The sequence below is a fragment of the Ictalurus furcatus genome, chromosome 28 (genome assembly GCF_023375685.1).
Source record: "Ictalurus furcatus strain D&B chromosome 28, Billie_1.0, whole genome shotgun sequence".
Taxonomy (NCBI): Eukaryota; Metazoa; Chordata; class Actinopteri; order Siluriformes; family Ictaluridae; genus Ictalurus; species Ictalurus furcatus.
The window spans coordinates 19,020,656-19,039,659 of record NC_071282.1 but is presented as its reverse complement, the minus strand read 5'-3'; the positions used below and the strand labels follow the sequence as shown (position 1 = coordinate 19,039,659).

The following is a 19,004-nucleotide window of genomic DNA, read 5'->3' as shown; positions in this document are numbered from 1 at the left end:
GAAGGTGTGGCTGCGTGTGTGTGTGTGTGTGTGTGTGTGTGTGTGTGTGTGTGTGTGGAGTCGACCACAGTCCATCTTTCACGGCCCCTCCTGTCTTAGCTCACGTGTTTCAAACGTGTTCATGTGCAGTTTTTGACAGATTCTGTTACATTTAGGAGGGATGTGCGATTCCTGGGATCCTGGACGAGTTCCTCTGCTTCACACTCACAAACACACACTCACACACTCCCACACACTCACACAGTCACACACTCAAACGTCACACAGAACTGAGGAATGGAAATAACGTGTGGAGCAGGTCAAATACCACACTGATAATAATAATAATAATAATAATAATAATAATAATAATAATAATACAAAATAACAACACTAATTATTATTATTATTATTATTATTTTAATTGTTGTTATTATTATTATTGTTGTTGTTGTTATTATTATTATTATTATTATTATTATTATTTATCGCTGTCGTCGTTGTTGTCATTGTTGTTAGTATATGTGTAGAAATGAGTTCCTTAAGGGTTCTATTTAAGAGTTTCCTCACTAAAAGAAAAAAATATTTTAAAAGGTGATTTTTAAAAAGTTTAGCTGGACCGAGTCAATTGATATCATTTTCTTAAAAGAAAAAGAAAATAAAATCACACATCGTGAGTTCAAATCCCAGGACTCTCGAACACAGACAATGCGCTCGAACTCGGAGATCTCGTCTGAGTGTGTGTGTGTGTGTGTGTGTGTGTGTGTGTGTGTGTGTGTGTGTGTGTGCCTGTGATCACGATCAAATAGGAATGCCAAAGGTGAGATAATCTCTAATGAGAGAGACTTTGAGATACACATTACTGATAACTTTTACAACCGTGTGGAAAAGCAGATGGGGGACTTCATGACTGTGCAAATAAATCCAACGCACACATTTAACCTATGTTTCTATAGAATACATATTAAAATATTGTCGTTCTTTTAATACATTTTTTATAGGATCATGAAGAATAAAGAATAAGTGAGTGCAGCTGCTGCTTATCAGTTATCAGCGAGGGATAGAGAGCAAACTATGATCTCACGCTGACTGGAAATCTCTTATCACGCTTCTTCATGTCTGCAAAGTGCTTACAAGAGACGAGCAAACTCACCATCATTTCCAAGAACGTTCTGTGAACCGTGGCAAAACTGGTACAGGGTGTTTTGGAATTCTGGATCCTGATTGGTCAGGAGGTGTTGATTAGTTTTCTAGAACAGCGGCTCTGATAGTAGCGCGGGTTTATATTAACATACTCGCTCTAACACGTTATCGTTTATATAGTGACGGCTCGTTCACAGGGACGCGCACAGCGGACGCTCCACGTAAACGGATTTACAAAACCTGTTGCTACGTTGAGGAGACGTTTATTTAACGTTCATGGAAGGAGTCTCCAGTGTCAGTGCTTCGTAGCAGTCCGAGGTAAAGCTGTAACGTTAAGTTTTCCCACATCTTCAGGACAGCTGAGTTTTTACGCTTCTGTACGGTTACTCGGTAACACGACAAGCTTGTTGTTGTTGTTGGGTTTTTTTTTTGTCCGATTACGTTAAAGAGATGGACTAAAGAGAGTCTGGTGAGGGATCTCCGTATAATAATCCTAATCAGATATCAGATTAGATGTACAGAGGGTGAGCGAGATTTCGCTGATGTGACAGACTGACAGTCACCGGGCAGCCGAGTCGACTTCATTAAACATTAATTATTAATCTGTTTAGGTTGCAATAAGGAAACCGGATCACGAGATCATTATCACAACCAAAGAAAACTGCTTTAAAGATTCATTTCTTTATTGTGTGCTGTAAATGAGCAACAGGGCTGATTTCCTAAAAACTCCATGATGTTAATGACTTTATAGTCTTAATATGGGAGAGAACGCCCTGTGAACATCGTCCCACCCGCCGTCCCTGGTCTTTAATATCTCCTCGCAGCAGCAGTGCTTTAATACAAGCAACAGTCAACGCTGTAGCACATTCCTAACAGTAGAACTATTTCCTATTTCCCCGTTATTTCCTGATAAGTCAAGAAAATACCCCACTCCATATCGCTCTGCTACAGTAAAATCCTGAGTGACGGACGCTGTGATGAAGCAGGGTTACTGTTCCCACCCTGAAGCTAATTATTTTCCTCTAACAGCATGTCCGTGAGTGTTTTATTCCTCTTACGCCATAACAGTTCACCAACACTTACAATAACAAGATGTCTTTTGGAACCATGCCAAAGTTAGTTCCTGTTCTTGCTTATGTTACAGCAGCTATAAACAGTCGCTCCCTCACCAGCCTGTCTTTATTCTCTCTCTCTCTTGATGTTAATAAGACAAAAAAAATCGCAGCTTGTCGTGTTTCCGATAACCGCAAAGAAGCGTAAAATCCTCTGTCCAGAAGATGTGGGAAAACTTAAAGTTACAGCTTTAACTCTGACTGTTACAAAGCACTGACACTGGAGACTCCTTCCATACATGTTACAAACATTTATCTGTAGCGTCCACCGTACAAGTCCCTGTGAATGAGCTGTTACTATAGAAACGATCAAGAATTAGGATGAGTGCATTAATATACACCTTAATCAACACCCTCTGACCAATCAGAATCCAGAATTATTCAGCCCCATGATGTGTGTGTATATATATATATATATATATATATATATATATACTGATAAATCCTGATATACGTACAGTACGTGTGAGATGGCAGAAAGGGATTTTATTTGCTGAATGAGACGGTGCTTTAAATAATGCTGACAACAGATTAAAGGTCGAACTGCTCACCACGTGGAGGAATTCACACTCAGCCCCTTTTAATGAAAGTTCATGACCTCTTCACTCATCAGTCCGATGAACCGTTGAGTTCACACTGGTGAGCAGTTTTTCCTACAACCATTTCTGGTTGATCATTACATTACAAGCTTGCGCTGTTCGTGTTTCACGTCGGTAGAAGATTTTAGAATATTTACATGCATTTATTGTATATTTAGGCCTTTACAGAAGCACCGTGGTTACGGGTGGAACTGTATGATAAAATTCACATTATTATTAAATCACTAGCACTTGCGAAAGTGTAGATTTTGTGAGAATTATTGAATAAATGAATAAAATAAATATTTTGAAAAGATTTATGCTTATCTTGACGGAATGTTCCGGAATTTGAATTTCAGATGCCACCTGATGATGTCACAGAGGGCGTTACAGCTGACCAATCAGCAGAGCAGGTGCACATTGTAGATCACGCCCCTCCCCCACCCCCATATCTTCTATATATGTGTGTATATATACATATACATATATATACCTTTTTATCTGTATATTATGAGATATCCTATGATGGAATGATTTACACACTGAGTAGACTATTCCACTGAAGTGTTCGTTATCTTATCGTGGCGACGTTACATCATCACACCCCTAAAGTTCATCCGTATCAGTGTGCGAAATCTTTAATATTTCATTATTTTAAGTGAAATTTTGTGTTTGTGTGAATTTGTGCTGTTTGACTGACAAGGACATGTGATGCTAAAACATATATTTTTCAAACAATCAATGATATGTATTGATGATCATTTATACGGGCCAGTGATTGCGTTGTTTTGAGATAGTATGTTAATAAAATATACAATGAAATAAATAAACGAGTAACACTTAAATCAAAACAATATTTCTAACGTTAGCACAGAACTTGGTGACTTGTACGCGCATTATTTACATCTACTGGCTAGCTAGGAAACCATCGTAGTTACAAGCTAGCATATCTTTTTTTCTATATAAAGTTTGATGCTGAAGTTTTGATTTACAAACTTTACTCCGCTAGCTGGTTAGCAAACCAGCTAGTTAGCATGCTAATTAGCTGGTTAACCAGCTAGCGGAGTAAAGTAGCAAAATTCTAATTACCACCATGTGCAAATGAAGACGTTAGAGTAATAAAACCTTTTTAATTTTAAACCCAGCAAATAAAATGTTATCGTTATGATATAGTACGTATTTTATTGCTTGCGTTTACACTTCAAAATATCCAAGAATACCCCACTCCTCGGAATAATTTTTTTTTTTTTTTTTTACAAGTGTATCATTGCCTCATATGTAATATTTTATATGTACTGCTGTGTGTTTCGGAGTCCTGTCCATTACAGTTGGATAAAAAAAAAACATTAAAAACATGGTTGAAATGAAATGCTGTAGAACAATAAGGTGCCGTGTTTGTGCAGGTCAGTCAGTGTGATTTATGCTATTTATTTTAATCGCGTTTATAAATGTATAATTTATAAATTTCGAATATACTTTTACTTGTTGCTGAATATATATATATATATATATATATATATATATATATATATATATATATATATATATATATATACACACACACACACACACACACACAATTAGACAGTTGAATAAATGTATTATGTGTAAATGTCACCACCTTGTGGTCGACTGAGGAAGTAATGAAATACGTCATTGGAAATGTTTCAGGTAATTAATTTTTTTTCTGGAATATCGTAAAAATACGGACTTTAATAAATTCTACAAAATACTATTTCGCCATGATATATATCCTAAATAGCATTTTATTGTGCTGTAATGTATTTTGAACGCACGTTCAATACTTTCTCAGAACAGAACGCCTTCTGAGGCGAATAAGCTATTAGCAAGCTAACGAGCATACGAGCAAGCTAACGAGCAGCGAAGCATTCACGTGACCATGACGCCACGTTCCAAATCGCGTGCTAAGGTACTAAGTAACACGGACGGATAAATCGCACTACAGATGGCTTCTATTTTTCTTTTATTCTTAGTAGGGTAGAACGCGGTTTGGGACGCGCCCCGTCACGAGCGCCTAAATTGGGGGGCTAATGGCGGCGGTTGGTCTGATTCAACATGGCGGCTTGTGCTGTTCGCTTGGTGAGCATGTGTCAGCGTTTGGCGTCTAAAATGTTCTTTTTAACTGAAAAAAAACCCGCGTCTTGTCGCATTTAGTGGTCACATTTCGACTTTGAACACACAATACGCTCAATGTATTATGTTTCTGACTGCTTTGTGTTCCACCAGACCGCAAAATATGCACAAAAAAAAGTGAATTAGGCGAGTCTAATTAGGCGTTAATTAACTTTTTTTTCTTTTCCTTTTGACAGATTGACAAACGGCCCAAGAAAGTAGTTGAGAAAAAAGAGACTGCTGTGGTGGTACTTGTGAGAAAAGAGCTGCATGCAAAGCACGCTTTACAAAACCGGTTTGTTAAAATATAGACCTAAAAAAGTGACATTTTCACAACAATCCTGAATTATTATTATTATTATTATTATTATTATTATTATTATTGTTTTGTGTGTGTATATATACACAGTATGTTTGATGTGGTTAAGTTGTTTGTGGTCTTGAAATGTGTGTCTCTGTGGTTTTTTTTTTTTTTTTTTTTTTTATCAAGGTGGGCCTTATGGTTCTACAAGAATGATAAGAGTAAAATGTGGCAGGATAATTTGAGACTCATCACCAAGTTTGATACTGTTGAGGATTTCTGGGGGTAAGTCCGAAGCGAACTCCGGGTTTGAGGTGGTGTCGCACGTCTGCGTTTTCAAATCCACTTTCTTTTATAAGAAGTGCTGCTGTTTCTGAGGTTTGTTTTCGGGGGTGGACGTGGAGACGAGCTCGATGAAGCAGGACTCGGTTGCAGTGCGAGAACACGACGAGCCTTCGACATCGCTCTTTTGCAGAGGAGGTGTTTTCATGTAGAAACAGACTGTCTAAATGATCTACGAGACCTCGGAAAGTGTGGAGAAATGACATCTGAGCTTAATATCCATCAGCACGTAGTTATTTATTTTCAAACCGATGGGTTTGGTTCTGTTTTGTAAGACGCGGTCTGGCTGTTTGTCTGTTTCTTTATTTCCCGTGTGGGATGTTTTGTGGCGATGTGGCTCAGTGATTGCTCAAGGCTTTGTGGAGGGATGACTGATCTGATCTCCTGCTGGGTTTACACACTCGAACACAATAAAGATGTCCATGTCCCCCTAGTGAAGGAGACGTGGCTGCCAACTCACTAAAACTAGCTCATTAAAAAAGAACTATAACAGTAGTGATGGTGTTGGATCCAAATGATTCAACTCTTATTTTTTCCCTGTTTGAACTGACTTTATTTTAATCATTTAAAAAAATAATTTCCCAAAGCTTATCACTTAACAAACGGTACTAATTTTGAGGTGTGTGTAGCCTTTATATGCAAGCTCTGTCTTACCAGACCTTGCAGTGGTTTAAGAGATCGGCCCTCGAGTCTGTTTCGCAGTGAATTTTGAGTAGAAAACTAAGGTTTGTTATTCGCCCAACTGCTCAGACTCTGAGATGACTGACTCTGCAACTTGCAATGGATCTTGGATCCGTTTGATTCACTGCTAGTTGTTTTGTTCTCGTAGTTGAACATGGCAGACAACGATGACCTTTGGTTCACAGAGGTAGTGGATTGTGTCTTTTAACGCATTCGTTATTGGTTCAGGGCTCAACACACAGACCGATAATGCCAACGCTGCATAGACGCCACTCTGATATTGATTCGGACGGACATCTGAATCGGCTCAACCAATTAATTAAAAACGAATCTGTTCGAAACAGCGTCTCGTTCGTGAGTCAGACGTCACTCTTGAATGAATCCTGGCATGGAGACGGCTCCTTCTCAGATCATACAGAGTTGTTGGCTGCTTTAAACGTAGTTTTCGTACCTCAGATCGCTCCTCACGTGTCGAGATCACACGCGCTCAACTTGTGCATTCAACAAGAGCGAGTCCCTTCATGCGGAGGTGGTGTAGCACCATAAGGCAGGAGTGAGTTGGCACATTAACACCAGCAGTCTGGCACCAGCACGGGTGTTTAGAGCACTTCCTCCTGGCATTAAACGCAGTGTCAGGTTTCAGTTTACACTCTGTGGAGGAGGTAAAGAGAAAACCTTAAGGTTTTTAATTCTCAGTGTGAAGAGTGCTGAGTTCTCAGCTTTTTTTTTTTTTTTTTTTTCCTTTCTTTCCCTTTTTCTTCTTTCCTTCCTGCAGGTTGTACCATAACATTCAGATGGCTAGCAAACTCTCGTCAGGATGCGACTATTCAGTGTTCAAGGTGAATGACGTATAGTGAGACGGCTCTAACCTTTATAGAATTGATCTAGAACTCGTGCACAAGATTGCTACTACTTTAACGGACGGCGGCGGTAGCTTTTTGTAGATTTTTACTGAAACCGATTTAGATGGCGTGAGGGTTTGCGATACAGTACGCTGTGAGGTTCTGTCTGTGCGTCACGAACGGTTGTGCATTATAACGTGTGTTTTGATGCAGGACGGGATCGAGCCCATGTGGGAGGACAGGAGCAATAAATGCGGCGGCCGTTGGCTCATTACCCTCTCCAAACAGCAGAGACACACTGAGCTCGACCGCTTTTGGCTGGAGACGGTCTGAGACGCACAATAACACACATACTGGCTCATGTTTCTTTACAAATTGCATTTGGTTTAGAATTGTATTTCAATATTTATCCATAACTGTAATGTTACACTTGCGCAGACATAAACCAACAGTTAGCAGTAGCACTACATCGTGTGTTCGTATCATACAAAATCACAAGCAGGAAATATAACTTTAACAAACCTTAAGATTTATTATCGGTTTCCCTGGTGTTCATCTTCGTTATATTCAGGTTTGCGTGATCCGTATAACGATCTATCTTTGACCTGTCTTTACAGGAATAGTTGTAATGATTAAAGGTCTCCGTCGGATTAGGGCACGTACTTCTTCTTGATTATATTTAAGCCAAGGATCGATATGCAATTTTAAAAAATATATAAGTGCCGTTTAAGACCTTTTGTCTTCAGACTCCTCCTTCAAGTGGACCCAGTTTATTCAGGAACATAGTTTAGGAAACGTGTTTTGATAAGTGTTTAGTGACTGCGAGGAGGAGGGTGAACCGGTTTTTAAATTTGTTTGTTTTAACTTTTATTCGTCATCCAATTCAAACCGCATTCAACATTTGAACAGTTCTAATTGTTCTGATGAAATGGAAAAAAATAAATAAAAACAGACCAGCAAGTGGACCTGTGGAAATGTACGAGATGTCTTTTACATATATATAAATAAAACATACAATTTTCTAAGTTAGTTAAGTGCTGCCAAATGTCTGACAAACATATATGAAATACACCCCCCCACCCCCCCCCACACACACACACACATATTTGTGGGTGGTTTATTGGCATGTCTAAACTGAACTGTCTTCATGGGAAAAAGTACAAGAGAAATGACTGCAGGTACATAATTAAAGATAAATAAAGTAATTCACGCAGATTTAGGCTGAAACTTGCACCCAACAGTTTGACTCCAGCTCTGTTACGGTGACATTTCAGTTTAAACTCTTCCTCCTGCAGCTGTTGTGTCTCATCGGTGAGGGGTTCGGTCCCTACAGCAGAGACGTCTGTGGTGCCGTCATTAACATTCGTGCCAAAGGAGACAAAATCGCCGTCTGGACGACGAACACTGAGAACGCCGAGGCTGTAACGTACATCGGGTGAGTTGGCGTCTAGAGTGACGTCCCAGCGCTGCATTTATTTATTTTTTGCAAATAGAATATACGTTACAAATTTTAACCTTGCGCTCTTATGCATTACACTTTTTTTATTATTTTTTTTCCTCCTCGTCTGAATTTGAGATTAGTCTTCAGGTTTCGGCCAGGTGTGTGCATTTCACCATTATTTACAGCAGAATGAACGATCACGGAGAACAGATTTGTGCTTAGCAACCTTAATGAAGCTAATTACCCATCACAGCGGAGAGTGTAGGACACTTTATGCACTCCAGCGCTGCTTGGATATGTGATGGCCTTGGACTTCATCATGTGACATTAAAGCTGCATTGTGTAGCATTTTAAAAAACCCTCGGGTACCTAGTAATGGAAAGCTTTTCAGCCACAGGACTTGGAAAATTGGGTTCAAAAAGTTCATCACGGCATAAGATGAATAATGGAGAAAAACAGAATTAATGATGTACTTGTGAGGTCGAAGGTATGCGACATCCAAAGTGTCATGGAATCCAATTAGGAGTGACAAAGTACGTCAGTTATGCTACCAGAACTTGTATAAGAGTGAAAATACTACTTTTAAAGTATGTCTGTTTCACTCATTCTAATTCATTAACGTTTCCATAGCAGTCTTACAGGGACATTACAGGGACTTGTATTGGAAGGAGTCTCCATCTCTAACAGTCAGACTTAAAGCTGTTACTTTTAGGAAGTTTTTCCGACAGGAGTTGATGCTCCTTTTTGTGTTTAGAAGTTTCTCTGTAACATGCCAAGCTGCGACTTTTATTTCGTCTTGTTAACGTCGAACCAGAAAAATGAGGCGCTGGTGAAGGAACAACTCCAAGATGGCCGCCCCAACAATTTAAACAATGTGCTAGTTTCTGTAATAAAATGACGGAAAGCGTTCATGCTGCAGTGCAGATACTGAAAGCACAAACGATCCAAGCTTTGAGTGATCATTGGTTTTCCTGTTTGTGTGTGTTTTTTAAGCCGGAAGTATAAAGAGAGTCTTGGTCTTCCAGTGAAGCTTGTGATTGGATATCAGGCCCACGCCGACACGGCCACCAAGAGCAACTCCATCGCCAAGAACAAGTTTGTCGTCTGAACAGAATCATCTCTGCGTCTTGTTCTCACACTGAGCACTTTTTCCCCCTCTCTCTCTTTTGTGTTTACTTGGCCAGGGGAAACCATTTGGACTATGAAGTTTACATTTAAGTTATGATATTTTTTTTTTTTTAATTTTGGTACTTGATATCTTCATTTGCTTGTCTTTTCCATTTTTTTATTTTATTTTTTTTCCCTTCCCACAATAAAATTTGCCCATGTTTGGTCTTGATGTACTCGTGGTCATCCTTTCACAAAGCTTGAGATGAGTGGTATTAATAAATCTGGAGGGGAACAAAACCCCTAAACAAAAAAAAAACAACTATATGTAAAGTAACTTAGCTGCTAAATATTTAAGGTAATTAAGTAAGTATTAAATAGCGAATAGTCAAATATCACTATTAGGAAGAGGAAAAAACGCAGTCTGCCACCCTAACATGTCTTTTAGCTCAGCCTTTCTAGAGGAATCCTTAGACGTCCTGTGTAGAGCCCCTTTATGACGTTAGAACCCAGGACCAGGATGCATTTTCATAGCATCGTTCTCTCAGCATTTTTTCCTGAAGACAGGGTTCTGTTAGTGGTTCCTTTGACATTGAGAGTTTGTTTTAAACGTTCCCTCTGAGCCGTGTTCGGAAGTTGAGCTGTTTCCTCTGGGCAGGAGATGTGTGAGGAACATGGTGAGGTGAAACCGGAGCGAGCAGAGGAAATAACCTGACTACCTCTTGTTAATGTTTCACTAACGCGTGAAGAGAGAGTTCTGCACTCGTCCGGCCTGCTCACAATTCATCACTTGACACGGTCGACATTTCTGTTCCGACTGAAACGAGTGAAGGGACAAGCATGCGACTGTGGTGATTAAATGTGGGGTTTGTGGTGTTTTTCTTTCCTTTTCTTGATTGCATTGATTCTTTTTCCTAATGCGTTTTGATTTATCCGCCCTTTTTCTGTTCACATTTTGATGGATGTTGGAACAGGTAAGCCTTGGAGTTCATTTTTTAAAATTTTTTTTTGGTCTCTTGTTTTTCATTGTTTTTGTTCTTGTAAACAATCCACACTAGCTACAATTTCCACTTTATTAACCTTTCATTTCACTTGCTTGAATGATTAGAAATAGACATGACTGTAATTACTAACATTTACTCCAAATACCTGCAGTATATTTTGTGAGTACAAGTGCTGTACAATTTTTAAAAAAAATAAATATTTTTTTTGGTATACCTGTTTAAAATATAAATAATTCGTTGAGTATAAATGTGAAACCTTAAGGGTATTTATGCAATAATAGTTTCAGGATGTGGTGAATTATCACCTTTTTTTTTAAATATCTTTATATTTTTTATATATATATATAAATAAATAAATGTAGCTCCTTGTTTCTGCAGGACTTTTACAATAAACATTAGTACTATTAAATATTTACAAACTTGGATTAGGATTATTTAATCCACTTGGATTAAGAGATTAAATGTGTGCTAATTATAATTATACTTTTGGATCACATCATAAAATTGTTTAAAAGTCACACAATGTTCATGTTCAGCAGTTTTTAAATTAAAATGATTTATTTATTTTTATTTTTTTTTATAGATATCTAACTTTGCTTTAAAATTTAGCACAAGCCTACGGGCCTCGTTTCGGAACATTTTATTTAATAATGCTTTGTTTACTTTGCGATATTTGTGAGTTAGTTTGTCTCGTATTGATAGCAGTACCGATTTGAAGCGTGAGGACAACGTTGCGTTTATTTAAGCATCGTTTTTAATTCTGGTGTTAACCGTATGAAACATCCACGCCCCGTTCAGAACTTTTCCCTGCTGTATAATCAGCGCTCCATCTTTTTCCAGGGAATTGACCGGGGCTTTGCAGTGGAATGGCTCGGCCCTGCTGCTGCATATTTCCAGGGTTAATGAGCGTGATGTTGGACCGTTATTGCGCCGCAGTTAGAGAGGAAAGAAGGTTGCTTTGACCCACGCTGTCGCGCTCAGCACCCGCAGTCAGGAGGTCAGTGATCTGGAACAAACCACTTTTGACCACAGGGTTTCTCGCTTTTAACTCGGGCAGCTTTTTCTTTGTGGGTTGTGTCGAGTTTAAAGTCATTCGGTGTTCGTGTGGTCGACATGACGGCTCTTTTTACAGTGAGAAATCATTTCAAACCTATTTGCAGTCTCGCAGTTTTCATGCGTACGCACTGACTTAAGTATATATTAATGGACTGTCCTGCTCTTAACAATACCAGACGACGTATTTTTTTTGTCTTGCCAAGAAAAAGTCCTAGATTATGGAATATTAAAATGAAGGGCTTCATATAGCTGCTGTTGTTGTCTGTTGAAATGTTGAGATCTTATTGTTGTAATACTGTAAGAATTTATGGAGTGTCCTGTTTTACCTACCTCTAGCTCACCATGAGCGTAGCCGTCGACGCTGACATGGCATTGAAAGAACAGTCAATAATTCACAAAAATCTTAACTTCTCACTATTTCCCTTGATGTTTTAATTCGCTCAACACTACTTTCAACCCGAGATTTGTGTTCCTATATTAGTTATTGTTATTCCGAACTCGGTCAAGCTCGATATCTCACGTTTCTGTCGGTCGTGTCCTGAGTTGTCTTCTCTGATTCCCGTCTCTCGTGGGAACAGGCTCGCTCCGGATCGTCGTATTTTAATAGACACGCTTGATTTTAAACAGAACAAATAGTTCTTACTGTTTTCACACTTGACAGACTGTTTGCATTAATTTTGAGTTTTCAAATATTAAAAACGCATGTTGTTCCTCAGGGTTCTGTTTCAGGCCCTCTGTTGTTCTCCCTTTACTGTGTATGTATACATAACAAATATATATATATATATATATATATATACACACTCAGTCATGTTTTTCGGTACTCGTTGATGCAGGCACTGATAATGAAATGATAAACCCTACGGAGTGTTCATCAGTCAGGGGTGTAACAGAACAGTGTCGCTCTGGTTATGTTGGTTGCTGTTAGTGATGAACGTTGTGACGTATTTCGGTCGTGTCTCGGTTCTCGCTGAACTGAAGTGCTCTCTCTCTCTCTCTCTCTCTCTCTCTCTCTCGTATAACAGTTTCCCTCACTTCACAGTTCCACGCTCGCACCTTTACGAGCGCATAATTCACAGCAACTAGCGCTCTCTTATTTATTTATTTATTTATTTATTTATTAATTATTACCACGCTTGCTAACACCGCTCTGCACGCTCAGGTCGCAGTCTCTACCAAGCACGCTGTTTTTACACACCGTAAAGATGTTTTATAAGGTTACGTGTATTGTAGAAAGATGCTGTAGATGCTGTCGTCTCTCGATTTCCACAGAGCACGGATTCGCAGTCCGCTTTATTTTCATGGTTGATCGTGAAATCTGTCCAGAGATCGCCGTCGTGTCACGTCGTCTGTTTATTAGCATGACATTATACGCCACATATCATCATCGTCGTCGTCGTCGTCATCATCATCTCGTATCGGAGCATTTTTTAGGAGTAAATCGGTATTGGAATGATTCGTGATACGAATGTCAGTATCAATACATCCTCACTGATGATATTTATTGCTTCGGCGAAATTCAGCAGCACATCTATGTAAAATGTAGCTTTAATTGTTAGAAACTTTATAAATCAATAATTCGATCTAGATTTTAGCCTGTAGTTCTTTTATTAAAAAAAAAAAAAAAAATCATTCCATGACTTCTAGTCATTGTCATAACTTTTATAGTTCAGTCATTAGTACTTGTACATTGGTTCATTCATTGAGGGCCTGTATTATTGAGGACTAGAGTTCAGCATCTTAAAACTGAATTTTGGGTATATACACTGAAGATCAAACTTTTTTATTTTAACGTCTATCTTTTTTTGTTTTTACCTTTTTTTATTCTTTTTTTTTTTTGTAGGGATATACAGCTTTACCTTCACCCCTGCTGTTCTCAAATTCCTGCGTCTTATAACTTCATGGAACATTCTGTCTTAAAAGCATCCCACAGACCACAAAGTGCATCGGAGATGAAGATGAGACTGACGGAGGATAGGACGAAGAGATCGATCGCTCCTCAGATAGACCCCTGGTGAAAGGGGGAGAAAAAAAAAAAAAACCCTGAACACAGACTGTCATGCGTTTAGGGCTCAGACTGTTTCTGCCATGCATTTGCTTTTAGTTCCTGTGTCATAGCATGTCATATATACGATTACAAGCTTTTCTATCTTGTACTTTAATGGACCATGTTTCTAGGTTTGACTCCGATTTCCTGAATTCATACTGAGAAAAACATAAACGTAGATTAATTTGGCGGATAGTTTTTATTCAAAGCTTGGGATTTGAGCTCACGACCTTCTGGCCAAACACTCAGCTGCTGCTCTACCCCTGTCTATGGCCAAAAAACATTCAAAGCACTGAGACTATGAGGTTTTCTTTCGAGCTCTATGTGCACTACTTGGTGCTGTTGGCTTTGAACTGTGGGGTTTTATCATACGGCCCTCGTCAGAGAGCTCAGAAGACGGGGGACATCCTGCTGGGGGGCTTGTTCCCTATACACTTCCGAGTCGCTTCCAACGACCAGGATTTGGCTGCTAAACCGGAATCAACCGAGTGCGTGAGGTACGTGGAGAAAGAAACGGAAATGAACGGTACAGGACAGCGCTGTGGTATAAACACGGAAGCATTCCGAGACTTGCATGCACAAACCCGAGTTGTAATATAGCGTTCGACGATGTTTAAATTCAAAAGAAAGAAACTTTGAAAAAACCCTCATGTCTATGACTTAAACCGATCAAAAATGGACTTTTCTTTTGAGCTGTAAATAATGTGGGTTTCTGCTGATAGACCAGCTTCGTAAACATTTCTTTCCTCTGTGCTGTGTGATTTCTCAGGTATAATTTCCGTGGATTTCGTTGGCTCCAGGCTATGATTTTTGCAATCGAGGAAATCAACAACAGTTCTACTCTTTTACCAAACATCACTTTGGGGTACAGTATATTCGACACCTGTAACACCGTCTCCAAAGCCCTGGAGGCGTCTCTGAGCTTCGTGGCTCAGAATAAGATCGACTCTCTGAACTTGGATGGGTTTTGTAACTGCACCGGGAACATCCCGTCCACCATCGCCGTGGTCGGGGCTTGCGGATCGGCGGTTTCGACGGCCGTGGCCGACCTCGTCGGTCTCTTCTACATCCCACAGGTGAGCGGGGACTTTTCTGTAAAGAGGTTGTTTTTTTTATTAAGAAAGAAATGGTGTTACTTTTTTCGAGCTTTCAATTTTGCTCCATCAGATCAGCTATGCTTCTTCGAGTCGCCTTCTGAGCAACAAGAACCAGTACAAGTCCTTCATGAGGACAATTCCGACTGACGAGTACCAGGCCATCGCGATGGCGGCCATCATCGATCACTTCCAGTGGAACTGGGTCATCGCGATCGCCTCGGACGATGAATACGGTCGTCCCGGGATAGAGAAATTCGAGAACGAGATGTTCGAGAGGGACATCTGCATCGACCTCAACGTGCTGATCTCTCAGTATCTGGAAGAAGCCGAGATTATCCGCATTGCAGACCAAATCCAGAACTCCACCGCTAAAGTCATCGTCGTTTTTGCTAGCGGGCCCGACGTTGAGCCGCTGGTTAAGGAAATGGTGAGGCGCAACATCACGGATCGTGTGTGGTTAGCGAGCGAAGCGTGGGCTCTGTCGAGCCTGGTGGCCAAACCCGAGTACCTGGACGTCATGGGCGGGACGATCGGCTTCGCGCTGCAGGCAGGACACATCCCCGGATTCAAGGAATTCCTGCAGCAGGTCCATCCGAAAAAATCCCTCCATAACGAGTTTGTGCGAGAGTTTTGGGAAGAGACGTTCAACTGTTACCTGGCGGACAGTGTGAGGAAGGAGGACAGCGAGAACAGCAGCGCGGGCTTTAGGCCGCTTTGCACGGGCGAGGAGGACATCACGAGCGTCGAGACGCCTTACCTGGACTACACTCACCTGAGAATCTCCTATAACGTCTACGTGGCAGTTTACGCCATAGCCGAGGCGCTGCAGGACATTCTCACCTGTACGCCCGGGAGAGGACTCTTCGCTAACGGATCCTGTGCTGATATTCGAAAAGTGGAGGCGTGGCAGGTAAATGAGCAGGAAGTCCTGTGTTTTCTGTGCTGTAAGACCTTTAGCTGCGTTGAACTTTAACAATGATCTGTGATAAACGTGTAGTTTTTTTTTTTTTCTTCCAGGTCTTAAAGCAGCTGAGGCATCTGAAGTTCCAGAACAGCATGGGCGAGCGAGTGCGTTTCGACGAGAGCAGTGAACTTTCTGCCAACTACACCATCATGAACTGGCACCGTTCCCCCGCGGACGGCTCGGTGGTGTTCAGGGAGGTCGGGTACTACAGCGTTAACGGCAAAAAGGGCGCCAAACTCTCCATAGACAAAACAAAAATACTGTGGAACGGCTATCTGACCCAGGTGAGAAGCGGAGGCTCCGAGTATGTCCTCACGACGCCCGTTTACAGGACTAGAAAATTATTTTAGAAATCATAAGAGTATTCAATGCAATGATTAGCAATATATAAATAAATACACTCACCGTCCAGTTTAATAGGAACGCCCGAACACCACCTCATTTGTACAGTTCTCTAATCACGTGGCATCAGCAGCACAGTGCATGAAAGCAGGTAAGATGCAGGTGTGTGTGAGCTCTAGACACTGCTGTGTGTGAAAATTCCCGGAGACCAGCCCATCCACGCCACGGTTAAAGTCACAGAGATCAGACTTTTTCTTCGTCCCGATGTTTGACGTGAACACTAACTGAAGCTCTCGACCTGCCACATGATCTATATCCGATCTGCTCCTGTGACGCATAGAAAACGTTCATTTGAAATTGGAAATGTTTACATGTAAAGACACTTGATTCTTTCAGTCAGGATAGATTTTTAGTATATTTATTTGTGTGGAAACTGAGGTTTTGTGCGAGTCTTATTTTTCATTTGACTCACCATATGAACCTGCCCGTGTAAATACCGTCTGTTTACATCAGCAGGTCACTTCTCCCCGGATCTTGTAGCTCGTATAATCCCATCACCACCCTTTTAACAAATTTGCTTCCCACTCAAGTCACACTGCACCCACTGCACACGCAGTCATTCAGGAATTCACCGACATGACGCGCAGTCGTATCTTCTTCCATTTGCATTACTTCAAAACAAAAGAGAAAAAAAGAAAAGAAAGAGTTGTATTACTGAAAAAAAAAATAGACACTGTTGAATATCTGTGCGTGAATGATCTCGGAATATAATCGTTTGCATGTTTTTATATTAATCTCTGCTCACATGCTTCATTCTGCATTCATTAGCAGAGCTTTAGAAGCAAACTTACGTCTATAAACTTCTAGTAAGAATACGTTATTTCCGAAGCTTCAGTAACCGAGTTAGGTTTTCCCTCGTCGTCTGTGCCCAGGTCCCGTTTTCGAACTGCAGCGAGGAGTGCGAGCCCGGCACCAGGAAGGGCATCATCGAGGGGAAACCCACCTGCTGCTTCGAGTGTACCGACTGCTCTGATGGAGAATACAGCGAGTATAAAGGTGCAGGTTTATTCACTCTTCACTACGGATTTTTGTTATTAACCCCAACAGCTAGATTGAGAAGTACTCATAAGTACCCCTTTGTGTTTATAATAATAACTGAAAACAAATTTTATATATATATATATATATCTTATTATAAAATCTACAATATAACTAATGTATAGACATTTTTCAAATAAATATTTATATAGAAATAAAACTAAAAAATTGCTTGTGTTTTTATATATATATATATATATATATATATATATATATATATATATATATATATATATATATATATATATAGACGGTAGCCATAGTGCTGTTGTAGGTCATCCACCTCCGCATGGTTTGATGTGTTGTGTGTTCTGAGATGCTTTTCTGCTCACCACGGTTGTAAAGAGTGCTTATTTGTGTTACTATAGACTTCCTGTAGACTATAGACTCTGACCAGTCTGGTCATTCTCCTCCGATCTCTCTCGTCAAGGCGTATTCATTAACAATGCTCTAATTGCATTTTGCAATCAATTTACTTAAATAATACATTTTTATTATTAAATTATCTAAATAATAAAGTCAATGGGTATTAATAATAATAGTTATTTCATTACCTTTTATGGTTTGTTTTTATTCTTAATGATTCTCATTTTCTTTACAGATGCCAGCGTTTGTACCAAATGTCCCAACAATTCTTGGTCCAACGGGAACCACACTTCCTGTTTCTTAAAGGAGATCGAGTTTCTGGCGTGGTCGGAGCCGTTCGGGATCACTCTGGCCCTGCTCGCCGTGCTCGGCGTTCTCCTGACGTCCTTCGTGATGGGCGTGTTTGTGCGATTTAGGAACACGCCTATAGTCAAGGCTTCGAACCGAGAGCTGTCCTACTTATTGCTGTTCTCGTTAATCTGCTGTTTCTCCAGTTCGCTCGTGTTCATCGGCGAGCCCCAGGACTGGACGTGTCGTTTGCGTCAGCCCGCGTTCGGGATCAGCTTCGTCTTGTGCATCTCCTGCATCCTGGTGAAGACCAACCGGGTTCTTCTGGTGTTCGAAGCCAAGATTCCCACCAGCCTCCATCGTAAGTGGTGGGGTCTGAACCTGCAGTTCCTGTTGGTCTTCCTGTTCACCTTCGTGCAGGTGATGATCTGCGTGGTGTGGCTGTACAACGCTCCGCCGGCGAGCTACAGAAACTACGACATCGACGAGATCATCTTCATAACATGCAATGAAGGCTCCATGATGGCTCTGGGCTTCTTGATCGGCTACACCTGCCTCCTGGCGGCCGTCTGCTTCTTTTTCGCCTTCAAGTCGCGGAAGCTGCCGGAGAACTTCACGGAGGCCAAGTTCATCACCTTTAGCATGCTCATCTTCTTCATCGTCTGGATCTCCTTCGTCCCAGCCTACTTCAGCACCTACGGGAAGTTCGTCTCTGCTGTGGAGGTCATCGCCATCCTGGCGTCCAGCTTCAGCCTGCTCGCGTGCATCTTCTTCAATAAGGTCTACATCATCCTGTTCAAGCCGTCCAGGAACACCATCGAGGAAGTTCGCTCCAGCACAGCGGCACACGCCTTCAAAGCGGCTGCGAAAGCCACAATGAGGCGAAGCTCCGCCTTCAGGAAGAGGTCCAGCAGCGCGGGCGGGTCCACCGCCTCTTCGCCGTCCTCGTCAATCTGCCTGAAAGCCAGCGAGAACGAAACAGCCACGCCCTCCGGGCAGAGGCGGAGCCAAAGGCCCAGGGTGAGCTTTGAAAGCGGGACGATGAGTCTGTCCATCGCTTTTGAGGAGGCGCGAAAAAACTAA

General features: G+C 40.9%; 2 protein-coding genes across 7 annotated transcripts; both read left to right on the top strand.

Annotated features, from left to right (window-relative positions):
* Positions 1-2,709: 2,709 nt before the first annotated feature.
* eif4e1b (eukaryotic translation initiation factor 4E family member 1B) lies at positions 2,710-9,891 on the top strand. 6 transcript variants are annotated; one of them, XM_053618492.1, is made up of 8 exons: positions 2,710-2,873; positions 3,172-3,225; positions 5,143-5,240; positions 5,436-5,531; positions 7,045-7,108; positions 7,325-7,438; positions 8,407-8,546; positions 9,546-9,891. In XM_053618492.1, the coding sequence occupies exons 2-8, from the start codon at positions 3,172-3,174 to the stop codon at positions 9,658-9,660; spliced, it is 681 nt and encodes a 226-aa protein (XP_053474467.1). In that variant the 5' UTR covers positions 2,710-2,873; the 3' UTR covers positions 9,661-9,891. The 6 variants fall into 6 exon arrangements, with proteins under 6 accessions (XP_053474467.1, XP_053474471.1, XP_053474470.1 ...); XM_053618496.1 differs by lacking the exon at positions 5,436-5,531; XM_053618495.1 differs by lacking the exons at positions 2,710-2,873; positions 3,172-3,225 and adding an exon at positions 4,378-4,483.
* A 2,963-nt stretch (positions 9,892-12,854) lies between these two features.
* On the top strand, positions 12,855-19,004 carry casr (calcium-sensing receptor). Its single transcript, XM_053618499.1, has 6 exons — positions 12,855-14,263; positions 14,536-14,842; positions 14,934-15,773; positions 15,881-16,111; positions 17,102-17,225; positions 17,869-19,004. The coding sequence occupies exons 1-6, from the start codon at positions 14,067-14,069 to the stop codon at positions 19,002-19,004; spliced, it is 2,835 nt and encodes a 944-aa protein (XP_053474474.1). The 5' UTR covers positions 12,855-14,066.

Excerpts from the sequence above, each read along its gene's own strand:
- eif4e1b (XM_053618492.1), top strand. The coding sequence starts at position 3,172 with ATGCCACCTGATGATGTCACAGAGGGCGTTACAGCTGACCAATCAGCA. Across the intron at positions 5,532-7,044 it reads ACTGTTGAGGATTTCTGGGG|GTTGTACCATAACATTCAGA; the intron begins GTAAGTCCGAAG and ends TCCTTCCTGCAG. Across the intron at positions 7,109-7,324 it reads GCGACTATTCAGTGTTCAAG|GACGGGATCGAGCCCATGTG; the intron begins GTGAATGACGTA and ends GTTTTGATGCAG.
- casr (XM_053618499.1), top strand. The coding sequence starts at position 14,067 with ATGAGGTTTTCTTTCGAGCTCTATGTGCACTACTTGGTGCTGTTGGCT. Across the intron at positions 14,264-14,535 it reads GAATCAACCGAGTGCGTGAG|GTATAATTTCCGTGGATTTC; the intron begins GTACGTGGAGAA and ends GTGATTTCTCAG. Across the intron at positions 17,226-17,868 it reads AGAATACAGCGAGTATAAAG|ATGCCAGCGTTTGTACCAAA; the intron begins GTGCAGGTTTAT and ends TTTTCTTTACAG.